This window comes from Esox lucius, chromosome 24 (genome assembly GCF_011004845.1).
Source record: "Esox lucius isolate fEsoLuc1 chromosome 24, fEsoLuc1.pri, whole genome shotgun sequence".
Classification (NCBI taxonomy): domain Eukaryota; kingdom Metazoa; phylum Chordata; class Actinopteri; order Esociformes; family Esocidae; genus Esox; species Esox lucius.
This window is the reverse complement of record NC_047592.1, coordinates 19393489-19413805: the sequence shown is the minus strand read 5'-3', so window position 1 is coordinate 19413805 and position 20317 is coordinate 19393489. Positions and strand designations below refer to the sequence as shown.

Here is a 20317-nt window from a genome sequence, read left to right as displayed (position 1 = left end):
TATAAGGTATACCAGACATTTTGGCATTATAGCGTCACGGTAATACAAGTGTCATATTGTCCTGATACCCTTAATCTATTTAGCTGAATGGGAAAATGTTGACTCTGTGCTTTATCAGCCTTCCTCCACAAACTCCCCATGACATGTATGTGATCAGACTCAGGATTGCTACTCCAGTCAAACCCTGTGTAACCCGTACCCCGAATATCAAAATATAAAGAAATTCCCCACTAAAAAAAGTACAGATAAAATGCAGGTGGGATATCCTTGAAGTCTGTGTGGCATCCATTAAAAATGAGGATGTCAAGCTAAAGTATGCAGCATTATATTTGCATATTTCATCCACTGAAAAGTATTGCCTTTTCCTGAAAATAAAATCCACTTATCCTTTAAAACAAAGTAACACAAGCTCAGACTAAAGACCACCCACATTGCACACTTACCAAAATGGCTTCTAAGAGAAAGGCGCCATATTGAAAATACGACGAGGCAATAGTGAAACTTGGTTTAAAATGTAAACAAACAGTTTAGGCAGGGCCCCCTATCCAACATGTGGCAGTATCAAAATCCCTCAGCGGTGACATCTACAGTATGCAATGGCCCCGTGAGTGGAGTTGTCTCCTGTTTCCAAGACAAGTAGCAGATAATGCTTTGGCACACGATGATCCCCAAACTAAATGTTAACATTACCACAGTTTTTAAAATCATGGACCCCTGCCTTACGAAGAGGAATGGCCAGGGAAAGGCACTTCTGAAATGCCATTAGTGCCGCCTGGTGCAGTAACATCAGCGGGTTCATCGTCTCTAGGCAAACATGGTCAAGGAGATCCACTGTAGAGACAGGAGGGGGGGGGGGCGTACAGAGAAAACGGTCAATTTCATCAAATAAAAAGTCCATAATTAGGCACAGCTAAGAACCATACAAAATGGATGGAAATGTGTGACGACCAGACCTGGAAGAAGTTGAGTTGTATGATTCCATCAGAGTCTGTGTCGAACGCCTTGAAGGTCTCTGTAGGTACAGTGGTGTTAACAAAATCAAACACTGCCCTCTAACTAGGAAGCAACCATGAGTCAATCATGACCTATTCTGACATGAGGATCGTCACAGTATACATCCCCTGGCTGGTGAGAAACATCAGGACAATTTATAGGGCAAATAGTACTGCATGGTAAACTACTCACTGAAACTGCATGGTAAACTACTCACTGAAACTGCATGGTAAACTACTCACTGAAACTGCATGGTAAACTACTCACTGAAACTGCATGGTAAACTACTCACTGAAACTGCATGGTAAACTACTCACTGAAACTGCATGGTAATCTACTCACTGAAACTGCATGGTAATCTACTCACTGAAACTGCATGGTAAACTACTCACTGAAACTGCATGGTAATCTACTCACTGAAACTGCATGGTAATCTACTCACTGAAACTGCATGGTAAACTACTCACTGAAACTGCATGGTAATCTACTCACTGAAACTGCATGGTAATCTACTCACTGAAACTGCATGGTAATCTACTCACTGAAACTGCATGGTAAACTACTCACTGAAACTGCATGGTAAACTACTCACTGAAACTGCATGGTAATCTACTCACTGAAACTGCATGGTAAACTACTCACTGAAACTGCATGGTAATCTACTCACTGAAACTGCATGGTAAACTACTCACTGAAACTGCATGGTAAACTACTCACTGAAACTGCATGGTAATCTACTCACTGAAACTGCATGGTAATCCACTCACTGAAACTGCATGGTAATCTACTCACTGAAACTGCATGGTCAACTACTCACTGAACATGGTCTCCAGCCTGATCAGGCAGTTAACAAAGTTGTCAAAGTCAACCGATAGGTCAGCCTCAGTGTAGCGCAGAATAATTAGCTGGAACAGGTGATTGGTCAGCTTGAACCCTAAGTAAAAAAATTAAAATAACAGTATTAAATAAGGTTTACCAAAGTACATTTTCCATATCAGTGCAGGAAACTTACAAACAAAATGTTTCTTTAATCATTAAAACCCATCTAGATGTGCAAGCTAGAAGTAATGCCCTTGAGTGAGATTGTAGTTCTAATGGAGGGACGACTGTACCTGCTGCTTCCAGCGCCATCCTCATCTCATAGGAACTCATGGTTCCTGACTTGTCTATGTCAAACTGACGAAATATAGTCTGACGGGGGGGATGCAGAGAAAAGGATGGAGGAAAGACATGAGAAACGAGGGAAATGGTTGTACTGAGACTAACAAACAGGAAACTAATGACAAGAGAGATCAGGAGGGCGGTGTCAGGTTCAGAGCAGAAACTGAGTCTCCGATAAGCTCACCAGGTAACGTTTGATCTTCTCCCACAACACATGGAACTCAGTCAGGCCCAGCTTCCCACTACCATCAGTCTGAAGGAAACAGTCAAGGAACCTTGTTCATGCCGAGACAGAGAGCAAGAGAAACCAGCAACGGTACGAGTACAGTCAGTAAGCTGAGGATACATCCATTAGGCTGATCATAGTGCGACAGGACTCGGGTCCAAATCCATCCGTCTTCAGATCTTTGTCTGTGTAGGGCGAGTGTGAGAGAAACAGAGGGAGGGACAGAAATCATTTAAGAAAAACTTGTTATTTTGGTGGTTTATAGGCACCGAATATTCTAATTGAAACATTCACAAAGCTCATAAGAATCCCATCCTGAAAAGCCAAACCGTTTTGGTCTCTGTTAAAGGAATGTGGCTCAGTCACATATAGTGAGACACGTCGTAAAATGAAGCAATAATGTATCAGGGGGCGTGTTTTATGGCCAATACATCTAAGGCATGACTCATCACTGTATACAGCCCCTTGCTGTGGTACTGTACACTGGCTATATAGCACAAAACCCCAACGTGCTTTAAAGCTAATACAACCCGGTTACCAACAGATTTAGAACAGTACAGAACATCATACCTCTGGTACACAGTCTCATTAACCAGGGCTTTAAGCCGATGAACATTCAAGGTTCAAACCACTCAGAATATAATACTTTGCTACTTCAATGGACTCACGCTTATTCATGATTCTGTTTAGGATGGTCTGCAGCTCTGTGGCACTGATCTCCATGTCCTGTAGGCACAGAGAGAGCGAATGAGAAAAGACCACATTAACCATCAGCCCCGATTCCCTGACCCCTCTTCACTTCAGCCTCCTCACCGCTCCAGCCAGTTGTCTGAACAGACTCTTGAAGCCGGCGTCGATCTGGCTCTCGTCCAGCTGGGTCTGAAACACAGACACAAGCAAATGTCTACTTAGTACTGTATGTATCGTAATACGGAAGCATTAAACCTTCTCCATGTCTGGAATTTGCTTATTAGCACTGATCAAAAAGGGATTAGGATGGCATTTGGGACATTTCTTCTCCGCTCACCTCTGCAGGAAGTTTCGCTGAGACCTCGTCATCCAGCTCCCTAGAGCACAAAGAAAACAACCCCCCAGTCAATATCCATGAATTACTCCTTACCTTTACACCATTTATCATCTCAATGTCAACCTATTGTAGTTAATATCTACCCTCAACACGCAGAACATGATTGCCAGAGAGAATGTCTGAAGGATTCTTATATTTCAGTCACTCACTCAGAGTTGGCTGGTTTCTCAGAGAAGACCCTGAGCACAAAGTCTCCCTCCTTCTGGGGCTCGAAGGTGGAGGGGACGATGATGTACTCGCCCGGGGGCAGCTTGAAGCGGGAGCTCACCTCTCTCAGGTTGATGAAGAGCTCAGAGCGGGCTGTGGAACCGTGAGTCAGGAAGAAATCTCTCTTCAGGTGGACACCTGTTGTACCCACAAACTGGACCGAGAGAAATGCTGTTAGGAAGGTGAACTCACTGATCCCTGACCCAGAACCACTAACCCTAGACTACACTAACAGAGGCAGTATGAGAACGTGAAACTAGGTGAACCGAAATGTGCTGAGAGATGGTGAGTTGGGAAAGCTCTGTGCATGAATTAGTTCAGTGACATTAGCCATCTGACCAACCCAACATTCATTGCACATGTATTGCCCATTCAGTCTGGTATTATTATAATGGAGTCATGTTGCTTGGGTTGAGCATTAACCTTTCTAGCTATGCATTAACTTAAACAGCTAGCAAGCTTTGCTTTTGGAATCAAGCTAAGTTCATACTGTAAATGGTTTCAAAATAACAACTGTTTGTGTGACTTCTTAAATTAGGTTAACTTTATCAATAAATGTGTTTGCAATTTAGCTCAGATATCTGTCCAAATACCTATAAAAAAGGTAAAAGCTTTCCAGGGGGTGTACTTACTTTTTCACATGACTGAAATTAATGGAACCCAGACTAGTCTAACTGCCTGAAAACCTAACATTACAGAGTGTCAATATACAGAAGTAACTGCTGACCAGCTTCAACACATACCTCTTTAGGAACCTATAGACAGGAAAAGAAAGAAAGACACGAGTTAGACATAAACACAACGGTCAACGAATTCAGAACACTGCCTTTGATGAACCAAAGGAAGACCGGCGTCCTGCCTCGTAGATGGCGAATCCGATAGTCTCCATGTCCTGGCCCTCCTTGCGTTTTTTTCGCCGGTCCTTCTGCATCAGCGCCACCAGGAAGGTGCAGTCTGAGGTTCCAGCCGAGTCGGGATGCTGCAGAGCCACCTTGAATTGTGGGTTGATCCAGAAGGTGGCTAAAGATCGGGGCATCATCGGAAACAGTTGTATTAAATCCAATACGTACGAGATCTTTAGGACCTCGCATTGAAGCCCCGCCCCGCCTCCGCACCCGCCCCACTCCGTCCCTCCCTCCCTCCTCACCAGGAAAGTTCCGGCAACCCCCGGCTGTGCTGCCGCTCCTCCACTCTCCCTGGTAGACGGCGGAGCTCCACTTCTTCTGCTGAGTGGCCTCCAGGGCGTCGGCCGTCAGGTTGCAGATTTCCAGACGTGAGTACTCAAGGAGGAAGTCACTGAAGGACATCCTGAGTGGGGGAGGGGGTGGGTGGGGGTCAGAGGTGAGCACAGGGAGTCTGCACAAGATGGATATGTGAAAGACACAGAAAAAAAGAGAAAAGTCCTCTCGTTGGTTACGCGCGCTCACCAGAACTCTCCATCCTCGCCGCACTTCTGGAGGCGACTCCTGACCGAAGGCTCTACACCCTCCCACTCTCGGCCGCTGAAACATACCCCAGAGAAGTTACTCTGATGACTGTGAACAGGCGGTAAACCAAAGTGATGCAGGGTCGAATCCCCGAAACGGCACGGCGGAAAAGCAAAGCATTTAACCCAAATGGCTCGTGGGAGTTACAGCGTCCGCTGAATGACTGCAACGGACGGTCCCACCAGCCCGAGGGAAGCACTCCCACCGGTTACATGTCAGCTACGTTCTGAGGAGGAAAGCGGTGCTCATCTCCCTTACTTGTCGCTCCAGGCTCCCGTCCACTCCACCTCTCCCCATGGGTTGCGGATGCGGACCAGTTTAGTCATCCTCCCCCTGTATGACACCTGTTGAGCGAGACAGCACCATTCATGATAGAATCGCTGGGACAAGATCCCTTGTATTCCAGTCAAACTGAACTTTAAACACATGCATTAGAGGGTACGTTGTTTTGGGGGGGGAGCACTGTTCAGCGGTCCAGGAAATGACCCGGTCATGTGAGCTCACCTCGTCGACACCGGTGACAGAATAGGCGTGCCCTTTGACCAGCTTCTTAAAGGTTACCGCCTCCCTGTCATTATTCCCAGTGATCTGGGGGGCGGACAGAGGGCACGGTCAGGGGGGCACAAACAGCCAGAGTACGTGTGTCCATTTAGGGCATGCCAGGGGTATCAGTACTGACGTCTATTGAGCAGCCCAGCAGGGATCCTCTCTCCACGGCCCGGCCCATGATGCAGTGGAGGTCAGAGGGCGCCTTCTTCAGGTCGTACGCCTCCGTCACCCCTCCGGTGAAGTCCTCAAAGCCCTCCGATGTGCTGCCTCCCGACAGAGCCTCATAACAGCCATTCAGCCTGGTGAGAATGGGATACAGCTCAACCGCTGACCTTCAGGTTGAACATCAGCGCTGACCAACATGCTGCTAGGATTTATGTCCCGGTACAATAAGGGATAAAAAGATAAACACGAAAAATACCTACAAAAAAACATCATGTAAAAACACAAATCATTGAACAAAACCGGAACTTGTGCTGGTTTTCCACAACTCCATACATATCCAAATCAGACACAAGGGGGTGTGGTATATCGCAGGTATATCACAGCTACAGGCCGGTCTTAGGCACGACACAACAGGTTTCTACATAGTTAACCATACCTAAAAACAGCTTACCATTCAATCAGCATTAAGGAATGGAAACATCCGGTTTAGAAATATATACAATCATTATACAATCATTTTAAAGAACAATATTCAACAATGTACAGGACAGGCAGACAGGACAGACAGTATACAGGACAGACAGTATAGAGGACAGGCAGACAGGACAGACAGTATACAGGACAGACAGTATAGAGGACAGGCAGACAGGACAGACAGTATACAGGACAGACAGACAAGACAGGACAGACAGTATACAGGCCAGACAGACAGGACAGACAGTATCAGAGCATGTGAGCGGAGTTGAGCGGGAGCGAGCGGATTTTGGACAGAGCGCAGAGCGGCATTTTTGAAAGGACGGAGCGAGCTCCCTATTTCCCGCTCCGCTCAAACACGAGTCTAAGCATGCTCAGTCAGTCCTGACCCAGAATCCATCTGTGTCTTGCAAAGTCATCAACACACAGTACAACAGACAGTAGACATAATGGAGTTAAAAAAGTACTTAAAAAAAAAAAAGTCATACAGGTGTAGTATTAAAATAAAACAAACTAACAATCATAATGTGGTACAAGAAAACGAATGTGGAGACATTGTATTTGTAAGTAAAGATTCATTTTGGAATCTGAAAAAACACGAAAGTGTGCTACGTGAACACGCTGGGAAGACAGCAAAAGGTTAGCAAATTGAATAATTAACTTGTAACAAAGTTTAAATTAAATATAGTGTAATATTCAAACAAATTCGTTTTGTCATTCAAGTAGGCCTAATGGGTCGTTTTATTTAATTTGTGTCGTCCGTGAATTTTTATTTAATAGAGCGAGAGGAGGAGCAGCAGAAACAAAAGAAAACGGTTGAGGAATTCAAAAGTTTCTTCACTGTGCACAAAGCCCCAACAATAACAAAGGAGAGAAAAAGAGAGCTGGATGTAGTATTTAAAAAAAAGGTTGTGGTCTGAGCTACATGTAGATTTCCTCCTTTTTTGGTGCGAGTGGAGGGCGATTAGAGTGGAGCGCGAAGCAAATGCGTTGAGCGCTGAGCGATAATGAGCGGAGTGGCCTGATGTGGCTTTGAGCGGGGGAGCGGAGGGGTGAACAGTTCCGTGAGCGATGAGCTGAGATTCTCACCGCTCCACTCCGCTCATGAGCTCTGGACAGGACAGACAGTATATAGGACAGACAGTATACAGAACAGACAGTATACAGGAAAGACAGTATACAGGAAAGACAGTATACAGGACAGACAGACAGGGCAGACAGACAGTTTACAGGGCAGACAGAAAGGACAGACAGTATACTGGACAGACAGTTTACAGGACAGACAGGACAGACAGTATACAAGACAGACAGTATACAGGACAGACAGTATACAGGACAGACAGGACAGACAGTATACAGGACAGACAGTAAACAGGACAGACAGTATACAGGACAGACAGGACAGACAGTATACAGGACAGACAGGACAGACAGTATACAGGACAGACAGTATACAGGACAGACAAACAGGACAGACAGTATACAGGACAGACAGACAGGGCAGACAGACAGGACAGACAGTTTACAGGGCAGACAGAAAGGACAGACAGTATACAGAACAGACAGTATACAGGACAGACAGGACAGACAGTATACAGGACAGACAGTATACAGGACAGACAGTAAACAGGACAGACAGTATACAGGACAGACAGTATACAGGACAGACAGGACAGACAGTATACAGGACAGACAGTATACAGGACAGACAGGACAGACAGTATTCAGGACAGACAGTATACAGGACAGACAGTATACAGGACAGACAGTATTAAGGACAGACAGTATACAGGACAGACAGTATACAGGACAGACAGGACAGACAGTATACAGGACAGACAGTATACAGGACAGACAGGACAGACAGTATACAGGACAGACAGTATACAGGACAGACAGGACAGACAGTATACAGGACAGACAGTATACAGGACAGACAGTATACAGTTAAATCCCTCGAAACGTCCTCTCCTTACTTGGCGTAGGCCTTCTCCAGCAGGGCGCTCCAGAACTCTCCTCCCTCTGCCGAGTGGACGAACAGCAGCTTTTTATCCTTTGTCGGCAGCCTGTCGTCAATCACCACGTCCACCCACTCTCCGAACTGCCAGAACTGCAATCCGAAGAGAACAGTTCCATTGACACTGGGGTTCAAAATCTCGGGAGGTTTGTGATATTTTGAAAACCAATGTGTCCAGGCACTCCGCGTCGTGCCTATGAACATCTCTTAGCCGTGGTATATAGGCCATATATCACACCCACATTGCATTAACAGAAGGTGAGTAAAAAGCACAGTCACTATCATTCACTATCTGACCTTTTAACCAATCACATCTGCTGTAAGACCTAATGCAAAAAATATCCACTGTATAATATTGGGGGGGGCTGCGTGTGAAAACGCAGCTTGGCAAGGAAAAGGGAACTGATGTAATAAGAGGAACTCATTGCCATCAAAACAAATCTCTGGATAGGACCTGAGCAAACCGGTCATCTCCTCCCAGTGCAGGGAGGTCAAACGCCGGCGTTGGTACGGCTGAAACGCAGGCTGCTGAATAACAAACGTGTCTGTCTCGTCAAACGCCGGCCGCTGCAGCGTTGGTACGGCTGAAACGCAGGCTGCTGAATAACAAACGTGTCTGTCTCGTCAAACGCCGGCCGCTGCAGCGTTGGTACGGCTGAAACGCAGGCTGCTGAATAACAAACGTGTCTGTCTCGTCAAACGCCGCCGCAGCGTTGGTACGGCTGAAACGCAGGCTGCTGAATAACAAACGTGTCTGTCTCGTCAAACGCCGCCGCAGCGTTGGTTAGGCTGAAACGCAGGCTGCTGAATAACAAACGTGTCTGTCTCGTCAAACGCCGCCGCAGCGTTGGTACGGCTGAAACGCAGGCTGCTGAATAACAAACGTGTCTGTCTCGTCAAACGCCGCCGCAGCGTTGGTTAGGCTGAAACGCAGGCTGCTGAATAACAAACGTGTCTGTCTCGTCAAACGCCGCCGCAGCGTTGGTACGGCTGAAACGCAGGCTGCTGAATAACAAACGTGTCTGTCTCGTCAAACGCCGGCCGCTGCAGCATTGGTACGGCTGAAACGCAGGCTGCTGAATAACAAACGTGTCTGTCTCGTCAAAAGCCGGCGCAGCGTTGGTACGGCTGAAACGCAGGCTGCTGAATAACAAACGTGTCTGTCTCGTCAAACACCGCCGCAGCGTTGGTACGGCTGAAACGCAGGCTGCTGAATAACAAACGTGTCTGTCTCGTCAAACGCCGCCGCAGCGTTGGTTAGGCTGAAACGCAGGCTGCTGAATAACAAACGTGTCTGTCTCGTCAAACGCCGCCGCAGCGTTGGTACGGCTGAAACGCAGGCTGCTGAATAACAAACATGTCTGTCTCATCAAACGCCGCCGCAGCGTTGGTACGGCTGAAACGCAGGCTGCTGAATAACAAACGTGTCTGTCTCGTCAAACGCCGCCGCAGCGTTGGTACGGCTGAAACGCAGGCTGCTGAATAACAAACGTGTCTGTCTCGTCAAACGCCGCCGCAGCGTTGGTACGGCTGAAACGCAGGCTGCTGAATAACAAACGTGTCTGTCTCGTCAAACGCCGCCGCAGCGTTGGTTAGGCTGAAACGCAGGCTGCTGAATAACAAACGTGTCTGTCTCGTCAAACGCCGCCGCAGCGTTGGTACGGCTGAAACGCAGGCTGCTGAATAACAAACGTGTCTGTCTCGTCAAACGCCGCCGCAGCGTTGGTACGGCTGAAACGCAGGCTGCTGAATAACAAACGTGTCTGTCTCGTCAAACGCCGCCGCAGCGTTGGTACGGCTGAAACGCAGGCTGCTCAATCACATACGCGTCCGTCTCAGCCACATGTGTATGACAGATCATGTAAGACCTAAGGCAAGGCAGAACACGGGAGCTGTACTTTCACCAAATCATTATATATGTTCAAACACATCTGGGATATACAAATAAAACCATATAAGTGTGAGAATACGCAATGACAATGAAAACCCTCACATGAAGATTCCCACTGTTAGAATTCCTGACTCCCAAATGGGGGTGGTGGGAAGAGTTTTTTTTTTAAGAGCACAGATATCCACAGCTGAGCTTTTACTTTGTGTGTCTTCTGGATAGGGAGAGAGAAAGAGGCAGATAAAGAGAGCTGGATGAATTTTGCATGCTCTGCCGAGCTAAATGGGACTGCCAGGACGGTGTGGTGGTTTCACGGAGGGCACGGCGAATGCAGAGCGCAGCCATGACCGGTGCCATTGACACGGAGCCTGCCCACGTTGAGACACAGAGGGAGGGTATCCAAACTCTATCTACTAGATCTACTCAGCGAAGCCACTTCACGTTCCATGTAAATGCCAATTCATTGGGATGGGAAGGGCATTCCTGCAGGAGCTGACAGGAATGTAAATGGAATAAAGCCCTATTTTATCACAACCACCTAAATATTTACTGAACGGATTGGGCAACAATATACTACATTCTACCCAACAGAATATGTTAGTCCGTTTTGTCCCACAGCTATGTTTGTCCTTCAACAGAATCTTATCTAGAATAACTCGCAGTGCAACTTGTAATGCAACTTAATAGTGCACGTTTCCACTATATTCTCCGAGTTGGCAGCACCACACAGCTCCTTAACGGGTCCGGTCAAACCGGTTAGAACGCCCATTCCATTTTGGCAGGACGAGTCACCCGGGCTTACGACGTTCAACGCAGGATCTGGACATTTCAACAGAAACCATGCGTTGCCGGGTGTTAGCGTCTGCATCTCCGTGTGTCTCTGTGATTCAGAGATCTCCACAGAACACTATTACTGGTTTGTATATGCTTCCAACGTTAACTGACCGCCGCACCGTGAATGAGATGCACGCCCAGCTGGGATTCAAGCCCATGCTAAAGGCAAACGTGTTCACTTTCACTTCAAAACTCTTTACAGCATGAACAAGTAAAACAGGGGTCGGAAACCCCAGTCTGGGAGGGGCCGCGAACCCTCCTGTTGCCGTTAAGTCGATCAGTCAGCACAGGAGCTGAGGGGGGATGCCTGAACACCAAACAACACCGCCCACTCAAAATCTCCTTCCACAGCCAGACCGGAGTTGAGCCAGCCGGGGAGCCCCGGCTCCGAGGCCGTTAAAGCCCAGCTCAAACCTCACGACATTAACGTTCACCTGACGTTGCACGAGCGGAGGATCGCCCTGTGTGAGACGGCTCATTGCATGCAGGCGTTTCCAGCTCTCACGTGAATGGGCGCACTACGCGCCGGCCCCGCTGTGCTGGCACTACGCCCACCAACGTGTCGCCGTGAGTCTCCTGATACAGAGCCGACATCTTGCACATGGAGATACTGTTTTTCTATAGTTCCCTCCAAGTGCGACTTGCACTCATTTACAATCCTGCTATGTCGGGTCTGTTCAAACCCGCTCTGCAACGGCACCTGGTCTCCCCGCCCCATTGGCTGGAAATGGCGTGTTTATTCCCCCTGGGGGGGGGTGTCGACGTTCCTGTGGATAGGCTGCTGGGGGCTCCCGCGTTCACTGTTCCGCCCCGAAAGCGAGATCAAATTAACGGACACAACGCTGGTTCCCTGAGGGAGGGAACGAGCGACAGCACAGACGGTGTGAGCTGGGAACGGGTTACAGCTCAGGTGTGAGAGGCGGGGCTCCCATCTGGCTCAAAACCTGTTTGGCCGGAAAAGATTCAAACAGCTTTCAGGTCAGCTTGGGCTCGTGCATGCGGTCGCGCTGTTGTACCTAGTAACTTCCTTCAGGGAACCAAGATCACATCCAAATCGTAAATGTTTTAGTCTCTCCTTCCAAACAGGGAATAACTAAGACCCGGGATACCAGGTCAGTTACCAGGTCTGAGGTGACCCAAAGTTGACTGCCACTGAGGAGGAGGACTGTGAAAAGAACATGCTGCAATAGTTCCGATATCACACAAACATCTGTGTAAATAGAACAGTGGTTTCCTGCAGTTGCTTGCGAACTCTGTTTGGTAAATGTGCTAATCGTGTTCATCACAGTGGTCAGCACCGGGCCAGCAGGCTCTCCTGTCTCTCCCTGTCTTGGTCTCTCTCGGTCACTCTCCATCCTGGCGCCCTGACAGCCATCTGAGTCTGACTGTATTAATGTGGGCAGCTGGCTGCCATCAAAGGGTTCAGTCAAAGGAAGGCTAAGTGGAACTGAGGGCCGCTAAAGGGCCTACTGTAAATGGACACACACACACATTCACGTTTTACTGCACTTGCTGCGACCACAAAGATCACCATTCAAAATCCCATTTCCCCCTAACTCCAAAAACCTAAAACTAAAACCAAAACCTCAGTTGTTAACTTTGACGCCAAACCTATTACACTCTTATGTCCAAAACAACGTTTTTCCTCATGGGTCCAGGGAAAAGGTCCCCAAGGAATCATGTTGCGGAGATCTTTCCTGATCCCGCCCGGAATAGCAAAACCTGTCCACAACCTGATGGTTTAGTTACAATGTAATGCAATGGTTATAATGTCTCTGAGCGGAGTCCTAAACAGACAGTGGTCAGTGTCTCTGTGTCAGAGAATTGGATTACGGGACAGTCAATGCAGGTAAATCCAGTTTACCCAACTTATTTAAGGATGTTTGCTAAAAGATGAATTGAAAGTATAGGGAGTGTTCTTTTGCACCACCACAAGCCACTGTGTATAAAGCAAAGGTCATGTGATAAAGCCAAGGATGAAGCAGGAAGCTATAGTGAAATAGCTGGTGACTGCATAGAAGAGAGGGCTCGGTTGTTTGGAGTGTTTAGCAGGGACTCAAATCTTTCCTATCAGCCAATCCTTCAACCACTCCTAGTGGTTACAGAACTGGTTCATTACTGAGTAACTAATGCTATAACAGTCAGGATTGGCTGAGTAGCAAGTGCAATTCTAGTACTACAGACAAGACAGAAGTGAATCTTGATATATACAAGCAGAAACAGAAAGAGGAGTGCGTATTGACCTGGAAGTGGAAGATTCCAGCATACTGTCCTCCAAAGTCTTGTCCCTGAGGCACCACTCTGTAGAGAAGGTTGTCATTCAGAGTCAATGATGCTATGGCCGCCAGTAGCCAGCAATCACCTGAAACACACAAATAAACACACGCACACACACACACACACACACACACACACACAATATACACATATCAGTCATAGGTACACAAATGTGAACTATTATCACAGTTCACATTCATCAGTCCTCCATTAAAAATGGCCTTAAGGCTGGGGGAGGCTAGTCACCTTACACAGAATACTACACAACATCAAACGCAAACAGATATTCCTGCCTGTGTGCCGTGGGAGTGGTGAAAACCAGGTGACTGACTTTTAGATGCTTCAATCCCTATGCATAACCCTAACAGATGAGGCTTTAATCTAGGCCCGGGGACAAATGCAAGGAAAAACCAACACAGTGTCTCAGTAAGGTGTTGGGGCTCGGCGAACCACCAGAACAGCCTCAATATGCCGTAGATTCTCAGTCTCTGGAACTCTCCTGCAGGGATGGAGCACCAGTCTGATAAAGATATTCCCACATTTGGTGTTTTGATGATGACGATGATGATGATGAAGAGTGCTGTCTAACACGTCGGTCCACAATCTCACATAGGTGTTCAATGGGGTTGAGATCTGGTGGTGGGCGGCGTCAAACCATTCAGTGACCCCTCACGAGAGGGAGCAATACCAGGAGGAACTGATTGGCCAATGCGCATTCAGATGGTTTCGGGGTTGACATAACATTTTGTCCTGTGATATCAGGGGTCTGGGATGTGCTCACTGCCCTGCAACTTTAAGCATGTCCCACTAATAATTCACAACCATTAAGGATATAAAGTTAAATTCAGCCCAAGAGCGGACCCAAAGAGCCCCAGGGTGATATCAAGGATCTACAGGCCTCTCCTGCCACAGTCAATGGAAAAGGAAAGTAATAAAACTGGGCTACATGCGAGGTTGTGTAAAAAAAAAAAAAGATCACACTGATGCTTTGCCAGACCTGGCTAAAGACCAAAACCAATGGAACAAGGAGCTCTTGACAGACAAGTCAAAGGTGAAGTTGTTTTGCCACAATGCCTGACACCATGTTTGGCAAAAATGAAACATTGCTTTTGAATACAAAAGAATCCAAAAACCAACCGTAAAGCATGGAGGTAGTGGCATTATGGTTGGGGCTGTTTTGGGCCAAGCGCACTGGTCCTCACAGAGTCAATTGACTGTATTTTCTTACAATAATCCATTGCCATGCAAGGTAGAAGCATAGACTCACAATCCCACAAAAGGCACCATGGTTGGTTTCAGCGTCGCTTCATATCCACGAGATGCATAATAAATGATATCAAAGAAGTGCTCCCTCTCAGCTAGTTTAAGAAAGCACCAACAACACTGAAAACAGAAGCCTTTCACACAGGAGGAGAGTCATTCAGCCCACAGGAACCTGACCTGTCTGAAGCAGTGCCAGGTCATATGAATTCCTTTCCTATGTCTGTTGTACTGGGGTGAACATAAAGGTCTGTTAGTACAGTGCTGGTAAATCTCAGCGATGGGAAGGTTTAAAGATGTGACATAGCGGAGCACGGTATCAATTATGCATCGCCTGCAGCGTGTGGATCATAACGACAGAACAGCAACCCAGCCCAGATATCAAACATCACTGTTCTGGGGGCTTATTCGTCTCATCGCTCCCCCCTCTCTCCCCTCTCTCTCCCCACCTCTCCCCTCTCTCTCCCCACTCTCCCCCCACTCTCTCTGCCTTCTCTCTCTCCCATCTCTCTCCCCACTCTCTCCCCTCTCTCTCCCCACTCTCTCCCCACTCTCTCCCCACTCTCTCCCCTCTCTCTCCCCACTCTCTCCCCACTCTCTCCCCTCTCTCCCCACTCTCTCCCCACTCTCTCCCCTCTCTCCCCATCTCTCTCTCCCCACTCTCTCCCCATTCTCTCCCCACTCTCTCCCCTCTCTCCCCACTCTCTCCCCACTCTCTCCCCTCTCTCTCCCCACTCTCTCCCCTCTCTCTCTCCCCACTCTCTCCCCACTCTCTCCCCACTCTCTACAATTCTGTGAGCTTGCCAAGAGGCAGCATCATAACCACATAAACACAACGTCTCTGTTGCATCTCTGAGCTGGACCCACCTAGAGCTCCCTGGCAGATGTCTGTACGAGTGGCTCCGTCCACTATGAACTGGGGACGGGAACAGATCTCCTGCAAGAAAAACAGAGCGATGGAGAGAGAGAGAGATATGTGTTAGATATGCAAGACAATAAGCTGATGTTTTGCTTTTCCTTTCACCACAGCAGTGACTCAAAAGGCCTAATAACCGTGGTGCCACCTGAACCTTGACCAACAGGTCATTCCCATTGACGTGACTCAGTCACACAGGTGACTCATAGGCCTAACAACAACATCTTCTGCAAGGAGCCACTCCTTCGGGCATGTCTTATGGCGGTGTAGGCCTATCGCGCGGTGAGCGTTCTCACCAGGGAAGTCAGAATGACTGCTGAGGGGGGGGGGGGATGCATTATAGAAGGGCTGAGAAGAGGTGGAGCGTGAAGCGCATTAGGACAGACACGCACGCTTGCAAGAACACACACACACACGGCATCAGACACGTGCACAGTATTGAAACAAGCACGCCATAAACTCCCATTACACACACAGACGCACACATTTGCATTTATTTATGTTTAATTCACCTGAAAATAGATCTAGCTCCTAAAACAGTATAGACATTCACACAAATGTTTGTTTTCACAGTGTAATATTCATAAAGCGCGCCTGTCTGAATAAGAACTAAGCTCAATGAGACATGAAATGAATAGTCTAGATTCAGCCGGGATTGATAAGGCCCCAAATTTGACTACAACTGCATGACCAAATATGTAGGACCTAGCCCTATACCATTTCAGGCTCTAAGATGGGGACTGAGAGTGGACAGGTAGGGACGGGTGTTTTCATAGGAGTAACCGGTTGGATGGGGTCCTTTCAGAGTCTCTTACCGTGGGCCTCATCCAGCGTACTCCTTGGGTCTTGGAGGAGCGCGGTCCCAGCTCATTGAAACCCAGAGAGGAGGTGGCACAAGGAAACAGGTTGTCCTCGAACAGGGTCCGGCTCTGGAGGCACTGGGCCTTCAGGTAGTCGTAGTCCTGCCCCAGATACTTGACTGCTTTGTGGTTCTGGCCCAGACCCTCGTTCCGGTCCCACTGGCTCCGCAGCCTGGCGGCCATCCCGGACGCATACACGGGCTCCATTCTCGCCTCGCCGTAGTTGTGGTTGGCTGTGGGGGTGGGGGGGGATCAGAGGTCACCGGCTCACTGTATATCCAGACAGCCAATCAGAGTGGCCTTTTCTGTGCGTTGTCCAATCTGGAATCAGACAGGGAATAGAACAGCCAATCAGAAGTGAGTTCTAGATGAGGCAGGGTAATGGGCTAAGCCAGCCAGTTGGCGAAAGGGACAGTCCCAGTCAAGTAAGCTCAGGAGGAAGATGTCTTTGTCAGCGTATGAAGTGGTCGACAGATCTGAGTCATGGCAACAATATGAAGCAAATCACTGATTGGTCGGTTGTCGCTTTTGCAGATGGGCTTTGAAGCCAACAGGATGAGATGAGACTGTTGAATCTCAACAAATTCCCCTCTGTAATACGATTTACAATCAAAGGGACGGCAGAGAGAATATTTGTAAAATTAAGAATAAGAATGTACTTCATACTTTAGTCAAATCGAGGTCTGCTGCTCTGTGCAACACACACAAAATAATCAACACACATGTAATGTCAGAGACTGAACAAATAGCACATTGCACTCTACCCCAACTCCCTTTCATTTTCAACAAGCCATGCATACTTGCTACAGGAGCGAGCCAATGGAACACGTGTCCCAGCGTTCAAAGTGTCCTAACATCTTTACACATTTCAAACAACACTGAGTCCTGAGTGCTAATCTCTGGGTGTTTCTACAATGTGAAACAGGTTTATTTTCGACGTGCCTCTGAAACAGGGGAGCACTGAGAGGGTGTGGTGGGTTCAACCTAGACAATATTGGAAGGGAGGCTGCAGGCTGCTCCAGTGTGCTACCGTAAGCCTCTCTTTCTTCCTTTCAATACGTTTAACCCCACGTGACTCAGCTCTATTTTCTGTCTCCTCCTTCTCGCTTTCCCACAAACAAGAGAGACGCGGAACAACTGCTCAATCTATTTTGAACCTAGCCTCGCTTTACGACGGGTACTTCCTCATTGTCTCTCTCTTTCACAGCTGACTGCCATCCACACCGAGCCCTCTTCCTGTTCCATCCCTCGACTGACAGTCAAAAACCGTCCCTGAGCATTGTGTACATATCATACGCTACCATGCACACTAGTTCCTACAACTTCATTTTAAATCTCACATTGATCATATTCATCCTGCACTGTACCGTTAGTAGGCCTGCTTGGTTTAATCCTCCGTACGTGACACATCAACTTGGATTTTATTTGAGAGAGGGCAGACACAGCTCCCACCAACTACACTGAGCCCCACCCATCCCTTTGGCCTGCTGTTCACTGACTGAGAAATAGTTTCCCACTGGTTTACGTTTTCAAATGAGAACTGTCTCCACTTCTCCATTCAGTACCTAAGATAAGATAATTATTTACAACGTAGGATGCGAGATAGAACACATCTGCAATTAAAACCTCAATAACTTATTTATAAACTTGACGGTTCAAACACCTGCCAAATCCTAACTAGCCTCAGTGCAAATGGTTTCATTGAGATCGAAGGATTCGTAGACTGCAAGTCCAGACAAATCAGGGTCTCGTCAGCACTGCTGATGCTGCCAATGAGACACACCTATCTTGTCTCTACAGTAACATTGGCGCTACTCAAGTCACATGACACCGACACAAATGAACAGGGGAATGACAATGTGTCGTAATTGATATCTTTGAATCTCAGTAAACGTAAGAGCATGTGATGGGGGGGGGGGGGGGGGGCATGATGCTAGGGGGCACTCATGCTCTCAGCTTGATAAATAGCCCATCCATTTCTTGGGATGTACCATGTGCCCGATCTCAGTGCTATACAGCAATTACACACTGAACATAACGCTGGCCTATGCACAAGATGACAAATAAGATAATAGATAGAACAATACCTGCACTCAACAAGTCGTCAGTCACTGGTGGACAACTTTAAAACAGAGTGATACTGATACAGTATGTGCCTGGGTTGAGCCAGTCAAAGCTTTACATAAGGTGTAAACTTATGTAACTATTTTTGTGGTGCAAAGATACGATTGACCAAACAGGTATTCAGACCAGAGTCGGACACACCCAAAAGGGTTACCCTGCTTTACTGCTCATACAAACACAAGGAAAAAGAGACATTTTACTGACGGTTACATAACAGTTCATTGTAATAGATTGTAGCCCCATTACAGATGCTGAGGTATTGGAACCGGTACAAGCGTAGTTCTGCATGCATTTCTAAATAGTCAAGGCTTTACATTTCATCACCCACTGTGATCCCTGTCAGGACGTAAAGATCTCATCTGTATGTTTTCCATGGTCGAGTAACAAATAAAACTGATACTGCAGGTTCCAGAAGTGTGCAGGCTAAGATAAGATCTTTGTGACACTGCTGGAAGCCATCATTTAACAACAAACCTAAATAGCCTACCTAGAGTAAAGGGCTGTAAAACATTAAAACAAATGTAATCTAGTTGACCCGACATAATTAATGGAGTATCTGATTAAAGTGAAATATAATCGAAGATCATACTAAAATGATGTACCCGTGTTTTAACCTTAGTCAATTTATATTTTAGATATAATTGTTGATTGTAGCTGTAGATCAAGATTCAGACACGATTCGAGAATTGGTTTCCTAAATAACGCATTTAAACTAAACTTCAGTGCCCCAGGCATTTCAGTTTCCCCAACATAACAGATAATCTAGCCATTAGCCAGCTGTCAAAGACAAACTTATCGCAGTCGTACATCTGACCAGGTTAAAAACACAGCCTCTCTCGCCGTCCATGTGAAAGTTTACGCATTTGGATAGTAATTGCAGATATGTGCGTTTACAATAAGATACATAATAAGTGCGACAAAACGTTTTCAAAATCGAACACTCTCAGTGAGAAGACAGCAGACTAGATAGTAATCGTCACTGGTTTATTGGTAATAACTATCGACGAAACAACGAATTCGAAATAAACAAACTAAGCATATATACGTATCTTGACAACATATCCTACGTATTTCCCGTATAACATATTAAGAAAACATACATTACACTAAGCCTAATGAAAAAATGTCGAAGGGCAACAGTAATTACCACTGAGAGCCAACACTGTTTCAAAACTACATCCGCTCGTGGACTCCTCTGGGGGCAACTACAGCAGATTAAAAACAGATGCATGCAAAAATGTAACTATCGCTTTTTAGAGCTGTTCATCCTACTACTAATTATTTTTACACTGGAAAGTTACACCGACGTTTTTAAACCTTAATGAAATAACCTAATCATACCTTGTCTATACTTTGTATATCTTGAGGATCAATGATGTTTTTCAGATTTCTCTACTCCTACATTCAGTTCCAACCCATTCGTAGAACTCAGATCACAGCCGCATATTTGGTTTAGAAACGCCCAACCAGCCTATACCACTACCCCCCCACCCCCCCGGCAATAACCCACTAGATCAGCGAGTCTGCGCAATAATGCGATGTGCAGGTCGTGAATGAATCGTTCTTGTTTTTGAACGACTCTTTCAACTGACTCCTTTTGAAATGACTCGTACAACTTCACCGTTAAAAAAAAATATGGAAACAGTTAAATCACACACCGGGTCTCGATGAACGAAATATATTAAAGATCAAAATCTTTACTCATCTTTACTAGTTGAGATTATGTAGTGAGATAGTTTTGCTAAACAAATGTGTTTCGAAAAGCAGAATTCACTTAATTCACACTTCTGAT

General features: G+C 46.8%; 1 protein-coding gene across 2 annotated transcripts; it reads right to left on the bottom strand.

Moving 5' to 3' along the window:
* Positions 1 to 140: 140 nt before the first annotated feature.
* capn1 (calpain 1) lies at positions 141 to 20003 on the bottom strand. 2 transcript variants are annotated; one of them, XM_013131689.3, is made up of 22 exons: positions 19673 to 19772; positions 16357 to 16722; positions 15493 to 15562; positions 13332 to 13450; positions 8326 to 8459; positions 5841 to 6009; positions 5666 to 5749; positions 5420 to 5505; positions 5102 to 5176; positions 4822 to 4982; positions 4534 to 4694; positions 4418 to 4429; positions 3617 to 3828; positions 3408 to 3447; positions 3194 to 3259; positions 3049 to 3106; positions 2501 to 2565; positions 2339 to 2407; positions 2106 to 2184; positions 1811 to 1927; positions 954 to 1012; positions 141 to 831 (listed from the first exon to the last, which is right to left on the bottom strand). In XM_013131689.3, the coding sequence occupies exons 2-22, from the start codon at positions 16606 to 16608 to the stop codon at positions 805 to 807; spliced, it is 2115 nt and encodes a 704-aa protein (XP_012987143.1). In that variant the 5' UTR covers positions 16609 to 16722; positions 19673 to 19772; the 3' UTR covers positions 141 to 804. The 2 variants fall into 2 exon arrangements, with proteins under 2 accessions (XP_012987143.1, XP_012987142.1); XM_013131688.3 differs by lacking the exon at positions 19673 to 19772 and adding an exon at positions 19867 to 20003 and having other exon boundaries at positions 693 to 831.
* Positions 20004 to 20317: the final 314 nt, after the last annotated feature.